General features: G+C 32.3%; 2 protein-coding genes across 2 annotated transcripts; one reads left to right on the top strand and one right to left on the bottom strand.

Annotated features, from left to right (window-relative positions):
- Window positions 1-275: 275 nt before the first annotated feature.
- LOC125832705 (uncharacterized) lies at window positions 276-9088 on the bottom strand. The gene is made up of 15 exons (XM_049511918.1): window positions 8890-9088; window positions 8377-8568; window positions 7695-7769; window positions 7467-7574; window positions 6327-6359; window positions 6134-6223; window positions 5163-5288; window positions 4657-4800; window positions 4030-4449; window positions 3453-3587; window positions 2552-2776; window positions 2070-2345; window positions 1757-1885; window positions 975-1280; window positions 276-661 (listed from the first exon to the last, which is right to left on the bottom strand). Exons 1-15 carry the CDS (start codon window positions 8914-8916, stop codon window positions 434-436), a joined length of 2514 nt encoding a protein of 837 aa, XP_049367875.1. The 5' UTR covers window positions 8917-9088; the 3' UTR covers window positions 276-433.
- A 13840-nt stretch (window positions 9089-22928) lies between these two features.
- On the top strand, window positions 22929-26105 carry LOC125832708 (zinc finger CCCH domain-containing protein 25). Its single transcript, XM_049511921.1, has 5 exons — window positions 22929-23023; window positions 23264-23460; window positions 23558-23667; window positions 23832-24019; window positions 25050-26105. Exons 2-5 carry the CDS (start codon window positions 23288-23290, stop codon window positions 25638-25640), a joined length of 1062 nt encoding a protein of 353 aa, XP_049367878.1. The 5' UTR covers window positions 22929-23023; window positions 23264-23287; the 3' UTR covers window positions 25641-26105.
- The last annotated feature ends 149 nt before the right edge of the window (window positions 26106-26254 follow it).

Raw genomic sequence — 26254 nt, 5'->3', positions numbered from 1 at the left:
ACATTGGAAGAGAAATGTGTGATTCTTAGTCATTGTATATACAAACGTAACGTTTTTATCAACCAGCAGAGGAAGCTGACTTTTATGCTTCTTCATTACAATTACAAAAAGTTACACATCACTGGTTCAAGCCATGAAATCAGCCACTAATATGTGCATCAGGGTAGACTGCCTACATCACACCCCTTAGGAGAGCAATCCTTCCAAACCCCTGCATGAATGATGCTTAGTCCACCGGACAGCCCTTTCTTTTAGCCAATGGCTTCATTTTGAAGGTGTGAATGTATTTTTCTTCCAAGTTAATATACATACAGAAAAATCAATTATACATCTTGAAAAATTCAACAAGATCAATATGGGCCTATGACCTATCTAGTGTAATAATCATATAAAGTATATTAACAGAAAGGATAACAATGGGGTTATAGTTTTTTCAGGGTAAAGTAGGTCTTCTACTCAAAGCATAGGGAGGTGATGAATTAATGATTTCCTGTCCAAGCTCATTTATCTTGCTGAGCAAAAGTGTTTGTTCAGTCTCAAGCTGGACCATAAACTCTTCCTGTGTGTCATGTAGGCTTTCCATTTCGTGCAACGATGCTGAAAGTCCTTCCAGATCATCGTCTTCAATTAAAGACTGGAACTTGATCATAATTTGCTTCATCTGATAGAATCAATCATCAAGATGGCAGGTACAGTTGATCAAAGGTAATATATATATCTTCCAGCATTTGGTTGGAGAGTGGAAAATTTTTGTTTGATGAAGTATTTGAGTTTCAAACATTGATGTTTTGATATTGAAGTGTTTGTCAAAAAAACAATATGAAGTTAAAGATATAATTGTGATGAAAAGATCATCTCCACTCAAAAGCAAGGGATTCCACTTCTCCTCTTTTGGTGGATAACATTTTCCATCATAACAAACACACAGTGTCAAGTAATCTACAAAATGTAACGACATAAAGACCTACTCTTACCTGGTTAGAAATTTGGCGGCGTGCTTTGGTTACTGAAGACTCAGAATCTAAGCTTGATTTCTTTTCTAGATCTGGAACTTTACGCGTGACTTGAATATGGATCTCTCCCTTTTTTACATTTTGAAGAGGTATCCACTTATCGAACATTTGATTTGGAGGCAACCTCTGGTACTCAACAACACAATCACCTATGCTTGATGTTGGCAGCAAATGGTTGTGGTCCTTAACATGCAACTCCAGGGGACTCCCGTCATCAGGAAATTCTAGCGTCTGGTGCCATTTTGGATTCACTGTTTTATACATAACCTGCGAAGAATACAGGACAGATAGAAATTCTAGTTAAACATTCATATTTTTCAATATAGACAGTATGTAAGCCATTTCCACTCTCCAATTTTCATTGCAGCTGGAGTATTTTGCAGTGATAACAACAACATACCCGATGTAGTCCCATAAGTGGGGTCTGGGGAGGTAGTATGTACGCAGCCTTACCCCTACCTTGTGAAGGTAGAGAGGTTGTTTCCAATGAACCTTTGGCCTAAGTAACGCATATATAAAAGTATTTTGCTGGTGATGGTTTAAAAAAAAAAACAGAAGTTTGATTAACCGTTCATTACAATTTGGAGTTGGAGGAGAACATTCTACAGATTGTTGGCAACAATAGCTTAACATGAGACAAGAAACCTTCAGCAGATACTAGACTTCAGCATGAGACTGCTAATTTAGCACATATATGAAATGGTATCAGTAGTCTGAAATTAATTCCTTTCTAAAACTCTTACCTTAGTTCTTCTCTTCAAGTTCCCATATTGTACCCTCACATAAGGATCACTGGTTCCTCGAAGATCCGCACCAACAAGGTCTTTAGCCTCAATGAGAGCAAGTTCAACCCAACCATTGGAAGTTGAACCCTAAAAACCAAAAGTAGAATGGAAGTGGAATCAAAATCGAGAACATGAGCATGTAGGTGTTATGGTTTTCCTTTCTCTAGCACACAGCGCTTACTTTCGGATAATATTAATTTCTGTAATGTTTATCTGAAATTCCTCTTTTCTCATCATTTCCTCATTAAATTACTAAATGAATAGATAATACCTTGGGTCCTTCAAAGTCCTCAACTCTGACTGCTTCAACCTGGAGCCGCAATTCTCCAGAATTCACTTTTTCAAGAGGAATCCACACATCCCTTGGGGAGCCTTCTATAAGTCCTTCTAAGTTTACTCGTGCACTACCAATGTTCTCATCTGCAAACATCTCCTCGATGAAGCATTTTATCTTCAGATATTCACCACCAGCAATTTCATCGAACTCAAACTTCTGATTCCAGATAGCATCTGATGTATGTGGAACAGTTTTCGATCTTTTGAGAGCCTAAGAAAAAAGTTCAAGGTTCACTATAATTTCGATCAAGCTCCCTTGCATTGTATTATTGAAATAAAGTTAATATGAAACAGCTTTAAGTATTCCATTTCTAAACCAATTCAGAAAAGGCAGCAAGGAAGAGCATATATGGGAATTTAGTTTTGGATGTGATATTTCAAGTGACGAGTTCTGTGAGGACAAAAGAGGAGATATACCTTCCCATACTGGAATTTCACGTAACAGCCAGAACCAAGCTTTCCATATTTATCTTTTGATGGAAGATCTTTTCCTTCAACTATTGTCACATATATTTTTCTTCCTGTTCTAGGTAGGAAACTTGATGTGCCGTTGAGTGAAGGCTGAGATCTCATAGGCAAACCATTTGAGCTATGTGAACCATCAGCAAATTGCCATTCCTTTAAAACGAGTTTCACCGTCAACTGAAACAATAATTTAAACAAAGAAATTAGCAGTATAACTTCATAGTTACACCAGATAAAAACACAAGAACAAATATTACTTTGTTTTTCATTTCAATCCTTCTACTTCCGGTGGAGCATATCCTTCTAAGGTAGTCTCACACGTGAAAAATAAAATGTTCAGCAGAAGCAGGACAAAACACTAATTATGTGGTACATATTAACCTACAGATTGTTATTGGTCGAAGAAAAACAGTTAGTAGGGACGTAATCAAAGCTGGAAAGAGGGAAAAAACAAGGTAAGGACTATCTTTTAATTGGTTTGAATGACATGCAAAAAGGCTACATATAGGGGGTGAGAGTATATGGAAAAAGGGAAACTTTACACAGCATAAAATACAGGATCTATTACAAATTTGCTCAAGCTCCCTTGTATTGTATACAGGATAAATCTACCCATATTTTACTACAGGAGTCCTACCTCTGATGATCAAAAGCAATCTATGATACGACGAATGGGTGGAAATTGAACGACATCATACTTGTGATGATAAAAATGTAAATAATACTGTTCTGTATTATGTTTTCTGCATCATCTTTATCAACTAAACGATATGCAAGTTCAAATGAAGCCAAAGTATAGTAATTATAGGGGTTGCAACTTTATATGGACAATAGTTTAAAATTAAACTCCTACCTCCCCTGAATTAATCCCCTCAAATGGCACCGTCATTTCAATTTCTTTACCACAAAACTCCGCACGCCTGGCTATAGCAGTGGAGTCTGCTCCAGTCGCCCAAAATATTGTTGAATCGTCTGCAACATATTTCATCTGTTTCATAAAGCCACATGTCACTACAAACTGTTAGATAACTAGTAAATGTTTAAGCCTGTAAACTGAGTGAACTGAAAAATTACTGCATTAAGGTTCACCCCTTTCTAAGATGTTAATCCATAGTTAATAGTTTCTGTTTAAAGATTGAAAAAAGAAAAAGATGTCACTGATCTTTAACAAGATTTATGCATCATGTTATGACATTCAAGTCAACCAGAAACGATTAGTACTACATCACACAGTCCATTTTCCCCGATGTACCCGTGCCAGGCGAGTGTGCTGAGCATGTGGTATACACTAAAAATTAGCAAAAATCCACCACACGTATATAGGATACTTGAAAACAAACTCGTGTGAGATACATACCCATAAAGAAGTCCATGTGACAGAGCTTTAATATATAGAGCATGGGTAATCATATTAATCTACACATATTCACCTTTACTTCACAGCTTGTCAGAAAGTCATACTTCACACTGCCGGGAGTGCATTCAAATAAATTGAACTTAATTGTTCCTGCATCCTCATGTAAAGTCATATTGAACTTTGAGTCCCATCTAGGGCAGGATCCTGGTTGGACCTCTGTTCTCCTGGTTAATTCTTCAAGTTCAACCTCAACAAATGTCCGCAAATCCTTGTAATCATTAGAATTCTCCACATAACCATCTGTTGATGAGCTGTGTTGTTTCCTGGAAGGACTAGTCCTCAGGTTACTCCTTGACAATTTGCTGGCAGACATCACGGTGACAGAGAGTACACCAGCAACAGCCCTTTTGAATAAATTCACCGCGGGCAAAGAAAAACAATTACGGCGAGGTTCAACCATCCTCTTAGCTAAGGAGTCATTAACAAGTTTAACCTGTGTAAGAAAATAAACAAAATAATAAACTTGTTAATAATGTACCAGAATGCTTCTGTAAACTGAGGCCAGAGAGAAGGTCAATAACATAGAAGCACAAAACCTTACTAATGGTAACAGGATGTGTGAAGTTAAGATCAGAAAATTTACTGCCAAAGAGCAGTTTGGGAAGGAAGATGTCATAATGTAGTAAATTCAGTTGCATACCAGCCATGCAGAAACCCCTGGCAGCTCAGTTGCTGGAAGAGATTGGCTTCCACCACTTCCAAACGCAACACCTATCCTAACATCCGGGGAAGCCACAAATGAGTATAAAAATGCTCTTCCATCTAAAACTGGCACTAAGCGGAGCTGTAAAAGTTAAATAAAGGAACTGTCATTTACAGTAGTAATTCTAGTAGTCAAGGAAACAACAAAACAGAAATTTGACCCTGAGCAGATGGCTATGCAGTTGCAGCCAAAAGTCATGAGAGTCAAGTACCAGTTAGTTATCATCTCAAGGACTTAAGTTAACTATCTTAAGTAAATTCTTCTGCAGCCGAGCTGTTTGAACAAAGCTGCCCACTTCAATTTAAATTGAGGATTGCATAGTTGCTGGCTTATGTGAAACATAAATACTAGCAAAAATAACTAATGACATGTTTGTACAATGAATCATTCTTCTAGCTACTTTTATGTTTTCCAAGAGGCTGAAAAGGTAAAATTGTACATACATCACCCTTGATGTGGATACTGTTAATGACTATCCGAGCAGTCCCCATTAATGGCTTTCCCAACTTGGCAAGCAACATGATACTTATATCAGTAGTGTCCCAGTCAAAACCAAGATGTGCAATTCGCTGTCCACGAAAGCAATAGTTAAAATACAGACATGTATTACTAATAGAAAGGGAGAAAAAGGAAAGAAAAGACAAGTTTATAAATGAAAACAAAGGTTTATAAACTAAAAGCTCAAAACAAGAACTTGGACAAGCACCCAGGATATCGTCTAGCCGGTTAATGAAACTGAAATAAGAATCATGCAGACAAGTTTATGAATTCAGCAGAGTTCAAAAAACTATTTGATTAATTTTAGAACTGTCTAAACTTTGGCGGGCAGAGTTACTGAACCGGGTATTATACCAAGCAAGTGAGGTCCTTGCTTTAGGTCCCTCAAAATTTGACATCTCAAAAGATGATATGTAAATATTTTTGGTTTTTATTTCATATTAAAAGATTGAGATTACTGGAAATTGGACCATGAGAATTTAAAAAATACAATAGTCACTCTCATAATGACAGTTTAGACTTTTTTTAAGGAATTAAAAGTGCCAAAAGAATTGATCAAATAGAATATAATACTCCGATTAATTACTTAATCAGATAACGATACCTTGTTATACTTCAAATAACTATATTACTAATAGAACAATTCTAAAAAAACTCTTGTAACAATTGTCTCATCTGAAAGAAGTTTTCAAATTTGAAACTGATAAATTAATAATACCTTAGATCAAGACTATCAAACTACAAATTAATACATTATAGCTGGTAAAGATACGTGCTGGGACAGGGGTTATGATTACACACAACCTTTACATGTATCCCTTGTCTGTTTAGCCATGAAGCTAAGTAATAACTTTTTTTTAAAAAACCATTAGTTTCTAAATCAAAGTAACTCCAAGGTACGTAAAAAGAACCAAACCTGATCATTGGAAGTTGACCACCGTACTCCACGAAGCCCTAAAACTGGAGGCTTAGAACCAAGTGAAAATTCTTGTAATTCAATCTTTTCCTACAATCATGATCAAGTCTGCAATCAGTTTTTTGTAATTTAGGCAACATTTAGTACTTCTAGCACCAATCATCATATGAATGGGGTGGACAAGAAAACTCACAATCAACTTTGATCTTCGTTGTTTCATGCGTCTCTGTGTCATAACAATTAAAAGAAGAAGGAAAAAAAAGGAAAATAGTTAGATAATAAAACAGCTGAATCTGTGTCAAAAGAAAAGCATTGTCATTATAAAGCATCACATATACATTATTTTCCAATCCTTCGAAACATAAACATAAGATTAATACACCAAAAGCATTTTTCGGTTATCAAAAGAAAAAGATTAAAGCAAAGAATGCATCAGTATAAGTTATGCATCATACACACATCAATCATGTTGAATCAATCAACTATACACATCATGCAGATGCCTCAATCACGAGCTAGTTGGTGGATCAATCTTGTTACTTCAGGAAAGAAAAAAGTTAAAGCTTCTATGTGCCCCAAGGGACTGCAAGTCAGAAACTCGGTTTCTTCTAATGTCCAGTTACAAGCATCTAAAATGATGGAATTCCTTTTGAAAGTTCCGATCAAACATGACTTAAAAGAGCTTTGTAACTATTTTCAGAGGTTTAAGGTGGCCTTTGCTTCACAAAGTGGGTTAGGGTGCCTTTAACTTTGAACAAGGTTTAAGGGTCTAGGATTAGCTTGTCCATATAATAGATGCTTGGACAGTTGGACTCTTAACTAAAACTTCCATTAGGCTAGTCAGAACCTCCATAGCCAATTGATACATTCTCAGATATCAGGATTCAGCGTTTAAACCTAGGATCACAATGTAACTCTCTCTTAATACTACTAATTCATATACACTAGGCAAAAAACTTGTATGTGGATCAAGATTGTAAAATATGATCAATCTGACGCAGATTATCTGAGTAAAATATTTAACAGGATAGAGTAAAATAGCAAAGAAACAAAACAAAAGAGAGAGGAGAAGTTTGTGGTTATCAGGTATTTGTAAGAATGAAAGACTGTCACTTAAGTTTCTGGTATTAATGATACATCAAGATCCATTGACAAACAGTAGCTGGGTGAAGATCAACCTAACTGATGAATGACCAGATTGAACCTTCTAGAGAGCCAGGAATTTAACACATATCCTACTCACTAAACACCTACTATTTATCCTATCTGCTTGTTCCATCAACATTGACTATCACGTAAGATTCTTCTGCTTGTTGAGAACAAAGTAATTTACCTCGACAATAGAAGAGAACCTCAAAGAAAGCCTCGGGCTAATATAATTAGGCCAAACTTCAATTAATAGCTTATTCAGCCACTCACACTGCTCCAAAGGTGTTGTTGGCTGTACATCATCGTCAAAGGCCAAAAAAAAAGAGCAAAATGAGAGTAAATTATTACCTAACTCGTTCAGGAAACAGTGGACAAAGAAAAAAAGTCGCAAGGAGAAAGGCAAAGAAATTACGGATGTCTCCAGCAACACTTGCTTCCATTTATTATTCAAGTCTTCTGCAAGAATTTTGCGTTGGTAACTTCCATACTGCAAATAGAAAGATTGGTGTTTTATTAGACACTTATTGTATACCTTTTGTCTCGATTCAAATATAATAGGACACAAAATCTGGGAAAGAAAGGGAGACTAGACTATACCTGGCTTGATAAACATTAACTAATAAAAGCTATCAAATACCAACACTAAAGACCATTTTTTTTCACATTGAAGACTATGTTTAAAGAAAACAACATAATCAGTGTAATCCCACAAGTGTAGTTTGGGGAGGCTAGAGTGTAAGCAGACCTTGTCATTGCCTCTAAAAATAGAGAGGTTGTTTTCGAAAGACTTTGGCTTAAATAAAGCATGTCAGGATGCTTAAAGACATATTTGATAAATTTCACAGCAAATAGTGATCATCTAACTCATTGATTTTATAAATAAACAAGAGAAACACTAGCTTGTCTATGAAGACATGAAAAGTACAAAACCACAGATCAAATCAGAAGAAAAATTAACACAAAAGATCAAGCAATATGTCAGCAGGAACAAATAAAAATATACTATTTCATTCCCTATAGATCCAAGAACCTGTTAAAGATGAAGATATAGTTGAAGAAATTCTCATCCAAAACCAATCAAGAATAAATGTTACCTGAAAAACAGCCCAGACAGCCACAACAAGAGGAACCCAATTGGTCAGAGAGAAAATCCACTTTTCTATGCCCCAAACAACTAAAAACACAGGAATTACAACTGGAAGAAATGGCTTATCAGCAATCAACTGATTCAAGAAACCCATAACTTCCCTCACATCCAAAGAACTTGCTCTCTTTTTCTTCACCATCTAAAAAAAATGCAACTAACTACAGTTACCAAATTCTCAACAACAGTACTTCACTTGGTCAACTTTAGACATTCCCAAAAAAAACCAAAGATTTAAAGACTCTGGCTTTTTCACTTCTTCTTTTGTCAAGAATCAAGAAAAAAAGAAAGACCCCCAGAAACAGAAAAAATGAACAAAGATTTAAAGACTCTGTCTTTTTCACTTCTTTTTTTTTCAAAAATCAAGAATTCAAGAAAATATGAAAAAAGGGAAAGACCCCAGAAACAGAAAGATTAAATTTTTTCTTTATTTCTTTGGAAATATATGAAAGGGGAAGCATACCCCTTTGAATCCGTTAAGGGAATTCATAGAGACTGCTATTAGACTTGGTAAATATTGTGCCTTTTTGTTTTCTCTTTTCCAAAATGGAGAGCTGGAAGATTGGTAGCCAAGAAGAAAAGTCTAAGTCAACAGAGCCTCTTGGACAATGCTGCAATACTCTAACATGTTGAGAATTACTATATTTTATTACTATTCTATAGTTATTATATATACGAGCAGACAATGTCAGCTTTTAGTTTTAATTTATCAGGTAGTTTTGAGTGAGAGTCGGAACTTCTATTCCCTGTATTTTTTGTCATATACAGTTCCGTTTGGCCCAGAATTTTGAAATTGAAACTTTAAAGAATGAGTTGTTAAAAGTTAAACTCCGGGAACAAATTATTTCGAGATATGTTATTCTATTATTATAATAAAAATAATAAGATAAATAATTTAATAACTATCTAATAATTTTAACCAAATATGATATAAAATAATCTTATACTTTATTTTTGACTTATTATATATTATACCTCACACCAATCAACTCCTTAAATTTTAAAACTGACCCTTATAGGTAAAATTTTGCTCATATTATGAAATCTGATCAAATTTTATGGTCAAACGTATATTTAAAAATAAATTTTCAAAAATACTTTTTAAATTTATGGTTAAACACTAGCTAAATTTTCAAAGTTTTGGATTAAGATTTCTTTTCCTTTATTATAATTTTTAAGTGCTGCCTTCTTTACATTTTATTTGGCTCCAATATTACAAAAAAAAACTACTACTCTTGCTTGCCATTTTAACAAATTAGGAGAGCTTTCTTAAAATAAATTTCTTATATAATACTTAGGTCTTAAATAACTACATAAAATAATAGCAATCAAATTTTCATTTATCAAATTAATTTAATAAAATATAAAAAATAAATAGGAATGCACCAAAAGTTAAGATGAACCAGGTAACTAAATAAATGTAGGGTGTAATGGCTAAACATGATTATGATCGAAGAAAACACAAACTCATATATTATCGGTATTATGTAGATCGTTACTATTGTAATTTGTAAGTGCTCATATTTATCTTAAAATATTTATCGTATTTTTATTAGTTCTTTCTTTTAAAAAATATTAATTAAGATGAATATTTTTTCCTTATTTGTATCTTGGTGTTTGTAATTTATTAGAGCAACTATTATTAAAAATTAATTTTATGTTAAAATTTTAAAATAATAAATATTTTGAAATGAAAAAAAAAGAAGAGGGGGTTATAAAATTAACTAAAAGTGGAGTACAATGGACAATAATTGATTTTCTTAATTAAATAATGAAGTCTAACTAATTTACTATTTACAAGTCTTTTTTTAAATCATCATAATATTTAATTCGTACAATCTTTTAATCTATGTCCTTTTTTTTTTTTTGCTACTATGAATAAAAAAGAATTGTAATGTGATGATTAAGACAAAATATGTAGAATTTAATTCCATGACTTTGTAGTTAGGTGCGTATCTATAGAGAAAGATTCTTCATTTTAGCCTAATTATATTATTATTCAATAACTTTAGTCTTTTAACATGTGGGGTACTTAGCTTTTGACGTTATTTAGTCTAAAGTGTCCAGATTTTTTATATACTATTATTTTGTTAATCTGATGTGAACATCAATTTAAACTTAATTTGCTGTATAATTAAGCATGTAATTATCTTTTAAGAGTTTTTTTTTTTAGTTTACTTTAAATGGAAACTTGGGACTGAAGTTGTAAAGAAATTTTTTTTTCCTGTTGTCTATAGTGTTCGGTATTCTGGTAAATTTGGATTCGCGCAAAGTCTCACTAACAAAGGTGATTTCATATCAAAGGAGATTTGAACCCGAAACCTCTAACTAAGAATGAAGAAGTACTTATTGTTAAATTAGGTCTTAGGCCTAACTCACACCCCAAAAGCTAGCTCAAATGGAGGAGGATTGCCCAAGCCTTATAAGGAATCCACCCATCTCATTAACCCCCGATGTGCGACTTTTGTCACTCTTTAACACTTATCATTCCACCACAATTCTTGTTGGTGAGTTCAAGAGAAAGTTCTAACACGAGAAAAGTATTAGTAGCTGCTTAATTGAACTTTTTTCAAAAAATATTTTAGTTGACCTGAATAATAAAATAAACTTTTTTTCTGATTTTATTTATGCCTAATATAGAACAATATATTTATGAGCAGCAAAAGAAGATAATGTTATCACGTATATATTACTCCTAAATCCTTATTATTGACTCATTGACTGTAATGACATTTTTAAAAAAAAAAACCCTTTCCATTTTTGTCTTTTTTATTTCCATAGTACGATTTGATAGCATTATCATTTTGTGATCCTTTTTATGTATTGTTAAACATTACATCAAGTCCAATTGTGGTTTTCATATGATTATACAATAGATAATAGATTAATTAATCTTTTGGTTAAGATAATCGAGGTGCAGTAACGATTTGTAGTTGTAATTTGATAAGTTCAAACTTCAGAGGTTTCATCCTCAAGTTTACAAGACATTAGTTCACGAATCAGTTGATAAATACTTTTGTATTTTTAATTAGAGGTCTTGTGTTTAAGTTCTGAGCATAGAATCATATTTAATATATCATGTATAATTCTTAAGAAAAATTTAATATAATGTGCAATTTGACTAATATAACTTTACTATCAATCATTATTAAAATGGCTTGTACTTTTTGAAAACTGTAAAAATAACTTTTTCACATTAAAGTAGTCTTGTAACTTTAAAATGACTATTTTTTTAAACTAGTAGTTATGTAATTATTAAGGGCAGAATTAGAAAAAAGTGACTAATTGTTTCTTGATTGTTTAAAGGCAAAAGTACTCATTACCCTCCTGAACTTAAAGTTTTTTATATGGTGTACACCTAAACTAAATTCCGTTTTAATTACTCCCGAGCTTGTTTATTCCTCCGTCGCGTACACCTTTTTTGTCCACTTGGCGTAGAAATTGACAACACTCTCTACTAGGCGCGTGAGGAAGTGATTTTTTGCCACATCACAAAGCTACAACGGTAAAAAAAAACGTAAAATCTCCATTTTTCTTTAATATTTGGCATATTTTAAAAGAAAAATATGGCAAAATGTAAATGAAAAGTAAAGGAAACAAAGATTAACACTTATTTGGTAAGAATTTCCGACAAATTTGAAATTCAAGGAGTTCCGCGAAATCAGCCCTTATTCAAAAATAACTTTTAAATGATGAATTTTAATATTTGGCATATTTTAAACGAAAAATAGGGGAAAATGTAAATGAAAAGTAAAGGAAACAAAGATTAACACTTACTTGGTAAGAATTTCAGACAAATTTGAAATTTAATCGATCAACTTCACATCTAGAAAAATCCAAATCCAGAAGGAGTTCCGCGAAATCAGCCCTTATTCAAAAATAACTTTTAAACAATGAATTTTAAATTTAAGAAATTTATTTTTTGCAATATTAATTTATCTAGGTGGCTATTATTTATCCAGGTGGAAATCCACATCACCACTTTTGTCAGTTGTCGCACACGTGTAGTCACAATAGGAGCAGGTGAACGAAAAAAGTGTACGCGACGGAGGAATAAACAAGTTCGGGGGGTAATTAAAATGGAATTTAGTTTAGATGTACACCATATAAAAAGCTTCAAATTCAAGATGGTAATGAGTACTTTTGCCTTGTTTAAATTGACAATTAAATTTGGACTGTTATTTTTGGTATACCTGACAAATAATAGTGGACAGAAAGATTAATATTTTACATCTCAATATGAAACATTTCAATGCAAATCCAAATAATATTTTACCAATGAGATTGATCTCATTATAAACTTTTGGAGGAAAGACTCAAAATAGTCTCTCATCTTTGGGTTAAGGCTAGGGGTGGCAGGGGGACCGGGTCGGCCCGCCCCGGCCCGCGATCGGTCCGAGAACCGGCCCGCCGGACCCGGTCCCGTTTGAAGAAGGGGGATGGGGGATTTTCGGGATAGGGGACCGGTACCGGTCCGGTTCATCCATTGGTCCCGGTCGACCCGGCCCGGTCCCGGCCCGGATGAACCGGCCGGTTCGCGGGATCCCCTAACAATTTTTTATTTTTATTTTTTTAAAAAAAAAAATTCTATCCGTTGGGCAACGGCTAGTGGGCCCCCCCAACGGATATTTTGGCAGTTTTTTCCCCCAACCAACACCCCCTACCACCCCTACTTTTAATAATTTACTTTAAACCCTCAAGTTATTATAAATACACTTTAACCCACTTTTAATATTATAAATACCCCTCTATCCCTTATTATTTCTTACAAAATTATATATTCTCTCATCTATTTTTTATATTCTTTCAAGTCTCAACTCTCAACTCTCAACTCTCAATCTTAAGTCTCAAATCTCAATATTTTATTTCATTTAAGTCTCATATTATATCATAATACATATATTTCAATTCTAAGTTTTCATATTATATATCATAATATATATATATCTAAGTTTTCATATTATATTTGCTATCAAATATTGGAGTTCCAAATTACAAGTTACAAGTTACAACAAACTACAAGCTTCAAGAATCGGTTATAACGTCTGCTATTAACGCAGACGTTTGGTACATTCGTTTCATAATATTTATATTTTATTTTTCGTCATTAATTTTTGTGTTATTATTATTTTTATATTATACTTTACATATAATTAAATATGAGTTCTAACAAAAAAGATACCGGTAAAGGAAAAGAGAAGGAACCAAGTGCCATTAGTAGATTATTTAATTTTACTAAAAAAAGTAGTAAGGAAAAAAATAAGAGTAAATGTGGTGGTACTTCTAGAGTTAGATTTAATACAAATGATTCTACTTATGTTGATAATACTTCTTATGATATTGATTCAAATGCTCAACTCGATCATGAACTTTTACAACAAATTTATGGTGATAATCCTTATCTTGATGAAAATTCAGGTGAAGAAGTAGAAGTTGGTTCGGGAGAAGATGAATTAGAAGATACACCTACTAGTCCGGTGACAAATGTTCCAAATGAAACTACAAATTCAACGGAGCAAAATTATGGACGCCCACCCCTTATACCTCCTACAAGGGAGAAGGTGAAGTATCAACGCCCTAAAACTTCTGTTGTGTGGCAATTTATGACTTTAGATAAGGAAAATTCTATTGTTATTTGTAATAAATGTAAGCAACCTTTTAAACATAAACAAGGTGGAGGTCAAGGTGGGACGGGGGGCTTAAATAGACATTTGTTATCTTGTGTGCCGATTCAATATAAAGAAGCTAAATCATTATCCAATAGAAAAAAAGGAATTCCAGTTAATGATTTTGATATTAATGTTAATGAATCGGTAGGGGCTTCTAACATGGTTCAAGGAACATTAGATCCTTCTAACCCCGGTGGTCCACTAACACAACGTAAATATAATAAGGAAAGAGATCGTGAAAATTTAGCTAAAATGGTTTCTGTTTGTGGTTTACCTTATAGTTTTCCTTCACATCCCGGTTTTATTGAATATATTCAACAAACTTATAATCCTAATTATAGAGGTTTTTCAAGAAATACTGTTAAATCTGATGTTTTTGTATATCAAGGTAAACATTGTCAATATCTTCGTTGTGTGTTTAGCATATTAGATTGTAGAGTGTCTATAACTTCGGACATGGGTCGTAGTGTTAATGGACGTGATTATTTAACTGTTACAGCACATTGGATTGATCATAACTGGAATTTACAAAAAAAAATCTTAAGTTATAAAGAATGTGTAGAGAAAAAAACTGGTGCATATTTAGCTTCAAATATTTTGAGTGTTATAGATTATTACATGCTTATAGATAAAGTATTGTCTGTCGCATTAGATAATGCATCTAATAATGTAAACGCTGCTAGTATGTTAAAAATTAGATTATGTCCAATTGATGATAATTCTTTTCATGTTAGATGTGTTGCACATGTATTAAATTTAGTTGTACAAGATGGTATTTCATTATTTGAATGTGGTTGTATGAAAATTGAATATGCTGTTGCCTGGATTTTTTATGCTAATAGACCTGCTAGAATTAGGGAATTTAATGAGCGTTGTGTACTATGTGATTTGCCACCAAGAAAAATTCCAAGACATATTAAAACAAGGTGGAATTCTTTTTACGAAATGCTTTCAGTTGCTTACGAATATAGAGGACCCATACAAATGGTGTTTAATGCTCATAATGCTGACCCATTAGACAGAATTTGTGAAGAAGATTGGGAAGAAAGTAATGAACTATTAGAATTTTTAAGACTTTTTTATGATGCAACAACCATGTTTTCTGGAATTTATTATCCTACTATTTCATCAGTATTAATAAATATTTGTGCTATTTCAATTCAATTTTCTAAATACAAAAATATTGAAAAATTTAGAGTTGCAATTGAAGGTATGATTGAAAAATTTTAAAAATATTTTTTTCTTATTCCTCAAATTTTTTTAACTGCTACTTTACTTCATCCTGACTATGAATTACAAGGTGTGCAGGGACTTGTTGACACTTTTTATAATACCTTAGAAATTTCACCGGAAATAAATCCAACTAGTCAAATGTGTAAGTGTAGCATAAAAGTAGAAGCAAAAATTTTGTATGAAAAATATAGAACTACAGGAAATATTCAAGAAGTTGGTCAAACTTCTAATCCTCAGAGTAAAGCTCGAATTTCAAGTTATATGCGAGATTTTCTTGGTCTTAATTCTACTAACCGTGATGATTTTGAAGAATATTTTAATCAATCTTTAGAAACAGTGGAAGACGAAGATGGCAATGAAGATTTATTAGCATGGTGGAGGAGGCGGAGCGTTGCATTTCCAATTTTAAGCAAAATGGTTCGTGATGTTCTAGCTATTCAAGCTTCATCAGTTGCATCAGAGGCTGCTTTTAGTGCGGCAAGGTTTCAACTTGGCGATCATAGACATTCATTGGCGGAAGACAGTTTGGAAATATCAGTTTTATTTAGAGATTGGGTCAACGCCGAAAGGAGAAATGATAATTTGCCAAAGTTAAGTTCCAAACAAGAAGCTTGGATTAATGCGGTACTTGGATCTAGTGATGATGAATTAGAGTCACAAGAGTTTCTAGCAAGTTTGCCAACACCGGAGGATGTTACCGTCGATATGATGCGACAATTAGAATTGAATTTTAAAGGAAAATACAAATATTAGATTACATCAGAGAACTAATTGAAACAGAACCCTTCCTAGAAGGTGGCTGCGTAAATTAGTTACTCATCTAATATTTGTAACAAATATTAGTTTTACATATGAGAACTTATTGAAACAGAACCCTTCCTAGAAGGTGGCTGCGTAGATTAGTTACTCCACTAATATTTGTAAATTGTAACTTCTAAGTTCTAAGTTGCAATTAGATTTTATTGAATAAATTTGAAGGCTTTATTAAGTCTTTTTTATATAACTATTGTCTTGCATTTTAATTTTAATATATTCATACATATATACTAATTTGTTTGAAAATAGTTGAACATAATAAAAAGAGAACTAGCTATTACAAAATTTTATAATAAGGAACAAATGTTAAAAAATGGAACTTTAATACATCAACTAACACCTAGATTATTAAAAAAAAAAAAAAAAAGGAAAATTCAAAGTATTGCACATAACGTCCTTTTTTGGGGCCTTTTCTTCAAAATCAAAATTTCAAGTTTAAATTACTTTAAAATATTTAAAAGACAAATTTGAACTTCTCAAATTTGTAATTTCAAAATTGAAAATTGAAAATTGAAGTTTGAAATTTGAAAGTTGAATTTGAAATTTGAAATTTGAAATTTGAAGTTTGAAATTTGAAGTTTGAAATTGAAATTTGAATTTTGAAATTTGAAAACTTAAGCATTATTTATTAGCTAAAAATGTTATTGAAAAAAAATCAAATAAACTAAAAATGTTATTCAATAACATATAATTTCAATACAAATAAATAAGTATATAAAAAATAAAAAATCCCCCGTCCCGTCCCGTCCCGTCCCCCCAAAACCCGTCCCATCCCGTATATATAGTGGGACGGGATGGGACTTATTTTTGTCCCCCCAATCCCGGTCCCCCCAAAATCCCCCCAGATCCGTCCCCCGTCCCGTCCCGTCCCCCTTCGTCCCGTCCCCCAGTCCCCGTCCCCGTCCCCTTGCCAGCCTTAGTTAAGGCTCAAAGTCATCCTTGAGTTTTAACATAGAGCAGTAATAATCTTTCATGTTTGCAATATTGGTGCACTTTTGGTCCTTCTCCAAAATGTTGCGTATTTTTTAACATTGATTTTATCCATAACTTATGTATGATATGTTCAATCGTCATTTTATATATTTAGTAGAAATAATAACTCCATATGAGAGAATGTGAGAAGAAAAAAATCTTGTTTTGTTTAGTAGAAATTGTATTGCAGGTAAAGTCGAGAGGTTCATCGCAATAATTTCACGTGCAATAGTACACATTTTTTTCTTTTCTTCTAACATCATATGTTAAGATGATCTTAGTTTAGTTGCAGTAATATTTCTACTGAACAGAACAATGTGTTCTTTTTATCACCTTCTCTCACATAGAATTATTATTTCTACTAAATATATAAAAAGACAATTGGTCATTACTTACATAAAATTGTGGACAAAATAATTTTAAAAAATAGGCAAAATTTTTAAAGAGGACCAAAAGTGCACCAATATTACAAACATGAGGGACTATTAGTGCTCCATGTGAAAACTCAAAGATGACTTTGAGCCTTAACCCAAAGATGAGGGACTATTTTAAGTCTTTCCTCTGAACTTTTGACATGTTAATGTGTAGTAATCATAGCAATATCGATACACGCTGGTTGATAAAAATTGGCAATTGACGTAGACATTTTGGTCAATCTTAATTATTCATTCGGTCCCTAATTATTTGTCTACTTTTAAATTGACACATCTATTAAGAAAATAATGATTGACATAGTGAGTTTACTATTTTGCCCCTATTGATTATGAAGTAGATGAATTAAAAACTTACGATTTTCAAGAATAACTACATTTTTCAAAGTAATTAATTGAGAGTATAATAAATAAATAAAAAATGTTTTTTCTTGATTTGTCAAAATAAACAAGTAATTAGGAACAACTAAAAAAGAAAAAGTGAACAAGTAATTAGGGAGGAGGAGTATTGTTTACTGTTCTAACCATGCTTTAATAATGCATATGTCACATCATTATTCTAAATTAGTTGTGGATTATTAAACTAGTAGTAAAAGTTCCTCTTTCTAGACTAGAAAATGGGGAAAATTAAACCTAGCTAGCTACTAGAATGACTATGATATTCCTTGGTAGAAATCAAAATTGATTTTTTTTTTAATTATGTAAGAATATTTCTGGATTATTTCTCGTTGGGGTTAAATAATACTCAATAAGTTATTATCTCAATAAGTTATTTTTCCTCAACAATTTTTTTTAATACAATGATTATTAACTGGATGACCCTATTAGAAAAACAAACTGGAATATTTAATTTTTTAAAATAAGTAAAATTGTACCTAATAATATTTCATGCTGTAGTAATAATTAGTAGATGTACTAGTTTCAGGACCACCTCAATTAATTAGCATCATGGAAAAAAATTGATCGATCACCAAGAAACTTAGACATTTCTATTGCCATTATTCGAGATTCTTGTCTGTTTATACAGCTACAACTAATTATATTATGTTGAATTCATACGAAGTATTTATAATTATATCATTAGAGACTAATGTAGGATTTAAGTTTGTTTGATTGATTGGACCTGTAGTCTGTAGAACTAATTATATATTTGAAATATTTGGTTCAAAATTTAGTATTTTTTTCATGATGCAGTGAGTAGATTTATTTTTTTCTTAATTTATTTCCATGTATATCTATGATTACAAACAGTGAAAGTTAGTTGGGAACATCAACCTAGAAAGGAACAAAAATGGAAACCCCACCATAATTTAGTGGATTTACTTTTGTCTTTGTGAGATCGCGTACTATTGGTAAAATCATTTAACAGCTAGCAGCGAATTGATTCGTAAAATGGCAACGTGATACACACATCTATGTTTAAATTTAATTAAGTCACGGACTACGTCATGACATAGGTGAATTCAAAATTTAAACTATATGAGTTTAACAATTAAGATTATTTTGCCTTCAACTCGTTATATTTTTAAAGTTATCGATTCATATAATTAGCTATTTATTGAAATTTTACAAAATGTTATACACATAATTTATATTCAATATTAATAATACTGGTCCACGTGAATTTGACATTGACAAGATTCATTGCATGTTAGATTTTCTGGCAGTAATAATTTTTGTGTTAGTTTTACATTAATTTGGGTGGTGTGACTATTAATGAAGGGACGGGTGGAAGTGGAAAAAGTACTTGAGGCATTAATGGTGGATATGAAGATCATGTCCTACATTCCCTTTCTAGTGTATTTTTTTTTATAAACAAATATATACTATTTAATTAGTTAACATAACTATAATTTATCTTAATTACAATTCGCGGCCTATTTAACTATAATTATGCGGCTTCGTTTTTTTGTTTTGTATAATTCAGAATTGGTATAATAAAATTTATATAACTTTTTACAATTCTAATGTTTGTAAGTGTATAAATTCGTTATTTCGAGTTTACACAAAAATAATTGAATTATACAAATGTACCCGTAAATTATACAAGTCCGTGAATTATATAAACGATGCAGCTTAAATTGTAGCTACAATCCATAAATATGCAAACTAGAGCTATGAAGCATAATTAAGTTTATTATCTTGGCTATTTGCGAAAGTTCCCCCGAATTAAATGCGATAGCTTTGCAAATATTACATACTCCCTCTGTCCTAATTTATTGTCCAATTTTCCTTTTTTTACTTGTCCAGACAAATCAAGAAATGAGAATTTTTTTTTATCTATTATACTCTCAATTACTTAGTAATTTGGAAAAGGTAGAATTTTTTGAAATTATTAAATTTTTACTTCATCCACTTTATAATTAATAGAGGTAAAATAGTAAATTCACAATGTCAGTCATTTTTTTTCTTAATAGGCTCCCTCCATTCCATATTAAGTTAATTTTTTAGGCACTTTTCATTTTTCAAATTAACTTAATTGTTCAGTTTTCAAGACTACTTTTAGAGTTTCCAATTTTACCCTTCATTAGTTAGTATTGGAATTAGTGATTAATTAATATTTAGTTATTTTAATCATAAATTTGACAATAATTAATAAGGGTAAAAATGGAAAACTAGGTTCAATTTAGGTCTTAATCTACTTTTCTTAAAGGCCGTGAAATACCTTAAAAATTAACTTAATATGGAATGAAGGGAATATGTCAATTTAAAAGTGGACAAGTAATTAGGAATAGAGAGAGTATTACACAGCAAGTCAACCACTTATTTCTTCTTTATTAATGCCTTTGTATACTGTAGTAGTATATTTCTTTCCCTTTGTTGTAATTAGTAGGGGTGGAATGAGAGTACTAAAAAAACACTCAAAGTATAAATATATGTGAGATATTGTAGCAAATACATATTAAACGACTCTTAAGATGTACTTGCTTTTACTTTAAAACACCTATGTTTTTTTAAAAAAATATTTCTAACTATTGATTAACTCGACGTAGCATGAAGAGTAGAGTCAGTATTTAACGTATTATTAAAAGACAATGGACCCTGCTTTGTTAAAGCTGAATGATCTTGTGGGCTGGTTCTGTCTCACTAATGGACCTAGTTCTGGATGATCTTGTGCACTGGTCCCGTCTCATTGGGTTCAAATATTTCCTGAAAGCCCATCAAGGGTTGATCTGGTGTGTTTCGATTTACCAATGAAAATGTTTTCTTGAAAAATAAGTAGGTTCTTACTTATTTTTTAAGTGTTTGATAAATAAGCAATAAAATATTATCTCAACAATATTTATAAGTTATCTAGCAAAATACTATAGAGGCAGGATGAGAATGAGAGTTGGGATGAGGGGGATCGTCAAGGGGTGAAGGTTGGAAGAATTGGGTGGGTAGGAAAGAGACAATTAACTTGGAATGTCACTTATGCAAACAACGAAAGTCAGTTTTCTCATTTAAAAGGAATTTGCTTTCTTACAGAATATTTTTGACTAATCAAATATGAGAAAATTGAAAAATATTTTCCTCCATAACCAAACACGGGCATTTGGCCATGAAAATAACAATATTATTTGTTTTTATTTTAAATTGAAAATTAGAATTGTTATACCCTGATATACATTGAATTTTTTTTAAAAAAATCTATGAGTAATTTAAAATAAAAATAACCTTTTCAAATTTATATATTTATATAAAGGAGGAACATAGACAAGGTGGTGTGACACCTCTTTATGACCTCCATTTATATTTATCTTTTTCCTCATTTTTTTTTTACCAGTTTTCTTCATTTAATTATCTATTTTATTTTAATAACTCATAAAGTCTTTATATTCAATTACTCAATTTTTCATCTCTCACTATGATATATCTTCTTTATTAGATATAATGTGCATATATTCATAACTCTCATAATTTTCAACTCTTCATATTCATAACCCTCTCCCACCATAATATATCTTCTTTATTAGACATAATATGCAAATAGTTAGAACTCTCATAATTTACAACTTTTCATATTCATAACCCTAAAATATTAAATATGAAAGTTAAGATACCTTATGATATTCCTCTATTATTTCTATATAAATTTATATTTTTTGTTTCATGAGATTTTATCCAATGATATCCTTCATTTTTACTATAGAATTATATTCATGCTTTTATTTGGCTTGAAGAAGAAGAAGAAGAAGAAGATAGTTATGTATTGATTTCTTTTCCTTCTATTTTTAATGATATGTGTATTGTACTATTCCTTTTTACTTTTTTTTTCTCTTTTTTTATATATATCTCTACGATGACTCTTAAATTTATTTTTTATACGAATAAAGCATTTGAATAGTGATAGATTTGTGGAGTAGATATCAACAAGAGTGATGTCTCTTTGCTTTTGTTTGACTTGAAAAAGAAGAAGAAAACTCTTGAATATTGATAGGCTTATGAAGTGGATATGACAAGATATTAGACAATATGTATTGATTTTGTTTTTCCTTCTATTTTTTATTTTAATGATTAAAGTCGCAATGATATATGTATTGTATTATTTCATTCATTCTTTCTTTCTTGTGTATCTCTATGATGGCTTTTAAGTTTAATTCTCGTACGAACTTCTTATTGTTGTAAATTTATAATTTCTTTTACTTATAATTAGTATTATAAATTAGTGCTAGATTTTTCTCTAATATTTAAAATAAGAAGATGATGTATGTATATTTAGTCAAATATATATTGTATCGGGATAAATAACTTAAATATAGAATAAATATGAGAAGAGGACATTTTGGGTCATTTTTGTTTGAGTTCATTTTGGCTTACATGCTCATAATGTTTTAAAATTATAATAACAATAATTAATTGACTTGACTTTTTAAGAACAAGAACACTAATTATATTTTTTTCATGTTATAAAAATTATTATTCTACATTAAAGTTAATTGGTAAGTAGAAGTTCCACGATTAAAACATTACTCATTATAAGAATGTTCTTTCATCTAAAGAAGATATTACATGTAATCTTTTTTCATATTTTTTTCTTATGGAACGAAATTATACATCTATACATTTATAGAAAGGCATAATATAATTATTTTATTTTATATTTTTTTTATGTAAGAAGAAATTCTCAAAAAGTATTTAAAAGTTTCAACTAAAATTCAAATATATTAAATATACATAAGAAGCCATTTATATATATATAATACCTCTTCTATGTAAATAATATTTAGTAAATTATTTGTATTTTTTATGACAACTAGTAACAATTTCAGCGCATATTCAAATTAATCTGAGATTAATAAAAATAATCAACGGAGTTATCTCAGTTAAAATCAGAGACCTTAAAAATGTTAAAATAGTTACTTTTTCCCTTTCGTTCTTTTTTTCTCGGCAGAACTACACAGCATCTGCAGAACTCTCTGGGATTAACAAGAAGGAAACCTTCTGCTGCTTCATCTTCTGTTTCGGCCAAATACGAAATCACGCCGGATAACAGGTATCGTCTTCTCCGACCATGGTAACCGGAGCTCAGATTTTCTTATTAAGTTCAAAACCCTAGGTTTTCTATTCATACTTACCTTGCTCCATGCCTTTTGTTTGATTGATTGAAATTGAAAAAAAAAACCGTCTCAGTTCATGTTTATCTCTTCTAACGATGCATCTTCTTGGATTTAAGTAGATAATGCTTGATATCTCCAAAATAAACTAGTTATTCCTTTACTAAATGGCTACCTAGGTTTTGAGGAATTGGAATACTGCAATGAATCCGTTGACGCTAGTGAAGCGCATTCAGAATATTAATGCAAAAGAAGCATCTTTAGGGATCTCCGATCAGGCATCCTGGCATGCTAGATACAAAGATTCAGCTTATGTATTTGTTGGTGGAATTCCTTTTGACCTCACTGAAGGTGATCTCCTCGCTGTTTTCGCCCAGTAAGTCATCTTACACTTTGAGCATTTCTCATGCCTTGCCCACTTTGTTTGTTTTCATCCAATAGAAGCGTCTTATAGATTCTTTGATGTTAATTAGGTATGGGGAAGTTGTTGATGTCAATCTTGTTAGAGATAAAGGTACGGGCAAGTCAAAGGGCTTTGCTTTTGTTGCTTACGAGGATCAAAGGAGTACAAATCTTGCTGTGGGTATGTCTCTATCTCTCTCTTTCTTTTATTCTTTTAGATTCAACCTCAAAAATAATTTCTAGTGCTTGATTTGTCCTTTCTTTAACTGATAAGATTTTAGATAAGGTCACTTAGTTCAACATATTTTGGCTAGATAACTCACTTTTTTGTTATTCAACTTGCAGATAACTTAAATGGTGCTCAGATCCTGGGTAGAATAATCAGAGTCGATCATGTTACCAACTATAAAAAGAAAGAAGAAGAGGATGAAGAGACAGAGAGGAAAAAGAGGGAGGAGCGAGGGGTCTGCCGCTCTTTCCAGAGGGGTGAATGCAATCGTGGTGCTGCGTGCAAGTTCTCTCATGATGAGAAGGTTTGCTCTTAGTCATTCCTTTTGTTCTTGTATATTGTCTTGTTTCTTTATATGCCATCTTCTATGTAATGTTGTTATTATTATTATAATTTGCGTTGTGATAGTAGTTTGGGAAGTGTAGTCACTTCTGAATTTGTATAATGAATGTTGCTTGGGTTCAGTCTGTGTATATTAGTTTGTGCAAGTTGAGTTCAACGGCGGTGTCTAGCCATATGCTTTACCGGGAGGTAATAGTTGCAATGGCTTCTTCAAGTGTATTAGTGAATATGTTAGGGATGGAGAACACACTCCTCTGTCAGTTTAGAAAACACACACACACACACACACTCCTCTGACAATTTTGACTTTGACATGTGTATTGGAGAAAACAACAACATACCCGGTGTAATCCCAGTGTACTGGGAGGAGATGATCGAATATTGCTTTAGATTGTGTAATTCTACATATCATTGCATTTAGGTGGTAACATTCTCATTTCGTAGAACTTCAGTCTGAAAGGTAGTGAAACTCAATAGTCCTAGTTTTGAGTAATATCTTGAGCAAAGCTGTAGAATGTTGAAATGAGATTTAGTTGTCCTTCTGCACCCAAGGGTGTGAGTAGTGAGTAGCAGTCAATGAAGTGGAATGAAAACTAAGGGAGATCAAAATTTAACAGTCTTTTGTTCCATTGTTAGGAGTTTTTCTCGTTACCTCATTACGAAATTGGGTTATCTTTCTTATGATCTTAGGCCTTAACTGCTGCTAGTTTCCTTGCATAGCACAATTTTAAAAGCTTTCTTTTGGAGAAGCAGCACCTTTGTTTTTCAAAACTGTCTGCTGATTATTCTCTTGAAGCTTTACTTTTAAACTAAGGTGATCATACGAATTTCCTGTAAAAGTGAAACTGGAAAGCAGATTTTTTCTTTTCTCACAATATTCTGTGATCTCTTGACCCTCTTTCTCCATTTGTTGGAGTTTTCAGCTTTCTAAACTTCTAAGACATCTTTTATATAATTAGGGTACTAAAATTCATTTTCTTTTTTGCCTTTAGAGAGCTGCAAACACAGGTTGGGGTGCTGAGGAAGATCGAAGTTCGAGATGGGCCCATGACAAAGCTGAAAATTCTAAGAAGGATGGAAGATCTGGCCAATGGGGTCGGCCTCCTCGGCCTGACTACAAGGAAGAGGTCAAAGTCTCTGATACAGATCCAAGAAATTCTAAAGCAAAAATTAGTGACATAGAAAGGCTTGAGCAGAGAGATTCGACTGCAAGAGATCATTATAAGAGAGATTCAACTGCAAGAGATCACTATAAGAGAGATATCGAGCAGCACAGGTCAGAGCGGAAGGAAAAGGGAAGTAATTACAAAGAAGATGATCTGGATAGGTCACATGTGGAGAGAAGATCTAGGAGGTATGATGATGTACAAGACTCGGGGGAAGCTATTGAGAGAAAATCTAGGAGGCATGATGATGTGATCTCAAAGGAATATGATGATAGGAGAGATGAAAGAGGACAAAAAAGATATGAATCTGAATCTTATCATACAGAAAAAAGAGAAAGCAGGGAAATGGAGAAACAATCTCGCCTCCACCGTGATGGACGGGATGAAGAAGATCGGAGGCAAAGATCACATAGATAATGGTCCCCTGATTTAGGACTTCAGCTTTATGTCTTGCACTGGTGCATAGATGACTACTGAATTGTATTAAATTTGCAACTTCAGTTCCAATTTCGAGTACAATGCCTTGTCTGACAGCCAAGGTGATCTACCCTTTATACATGAAAGAGCTGTCTCAGAAAGGGGCCACCTGAAATGGAATCTCGGCCTCTTGTGCTCTATACTAAACAAGGGATAGCGAGTAATAGCATCTCAAATATTTTGGTGCAATTAAAGGTCTTGCTGGAAGGATACAAGTTGCCATTTAGTGTACTTATAAGCTGATTTTGTCTCCATTTTGGCTTGAAAGAGCAAAATATTCCGTTTCATTTGATTTGGTCTTCTTAAAATTTCCATAAACTTGAGCTCAGCCTCTTCGAACGTGAGATCCCATTTTGACCTGTCACATTGTTGTAAAACTTGATAATTCACTAGTTTTCAGCGCGACACCTATTAGTTTTACCTGCTCTATAAGTTGAGTAGTGCATTTATTTTGATTGCTGGCCCTTTTTTTTTGGTTTGTTTGTCATGATGATCAAATTGTAACCAGTTGTCTAGTTACTTTTTTGCGATAGTTTTTTCAGATGTAGCTGAGA

Source organism: Solanum verrucosum, unplaced genomic scaffold (assembly GCF_900185275.1).
Source record: "Solanum verrucosum unplaced genomic scaffold, falcon-dt-bn FXZP01000009.1, whole genome shotgun sequence".
In the NCBI taxonomy this organism is placed as follows: domain Eukaryota; kingdom Viridiplantae; phylum Streptophyta; class Magnoliopsida; order Solanales; family Solanaceae; genus Solanum; species Solanum verrucosum.
Note: the sequence above shows the minus strand (reverse complement) of the source record. Positions and strands in the feature narration are given on the sequence as shown.

Bases quoted from the DNA above. Each gene is read 5' to 3' on its own strand.
- LOC125832708 (XM_049511921.1), top strand. From the start codon at position 23,288: ATGAATCCGTTGACGCTAGTGAAGCGCATTCAGAATATTAATGCAAAA. The intron at 23,668-23,831 runs GTATGTCTCTAT...TTCAACTTGCAG, and splicing joins GAGTACAAATCTTGCTGTGG to ATAACTTAAATGGTGCTCAG. The intron at 24,020-25,049 runs GTTTGCTCTTAG...TTTTGCCTTTAG, and splicing joins AGTTCTCTCATGATGAGAAG to AGAGCTGCAAACACAGGTTG.
- LOC125832705 (XM_049511918.1), bottom strand. From the start codon at position 8,916: ATGAATTCCCTTAACGGATTCAAAGGG. The intron at 8,569-8,889 runs GTATGCTTCCCC...CATTTTTTTTAG, and splicing joins CCCTTAACGGATTCAAAGGG to ATGGTGAAGAAAAAGAGAGC. The intron at 4,801-5,162 runs GTATGTACAATT...TAACTTTTACAG, and splicing joins GTATCCACATCAAGGGTGAT to CTCCGCTTAGTGCCAGTTTT.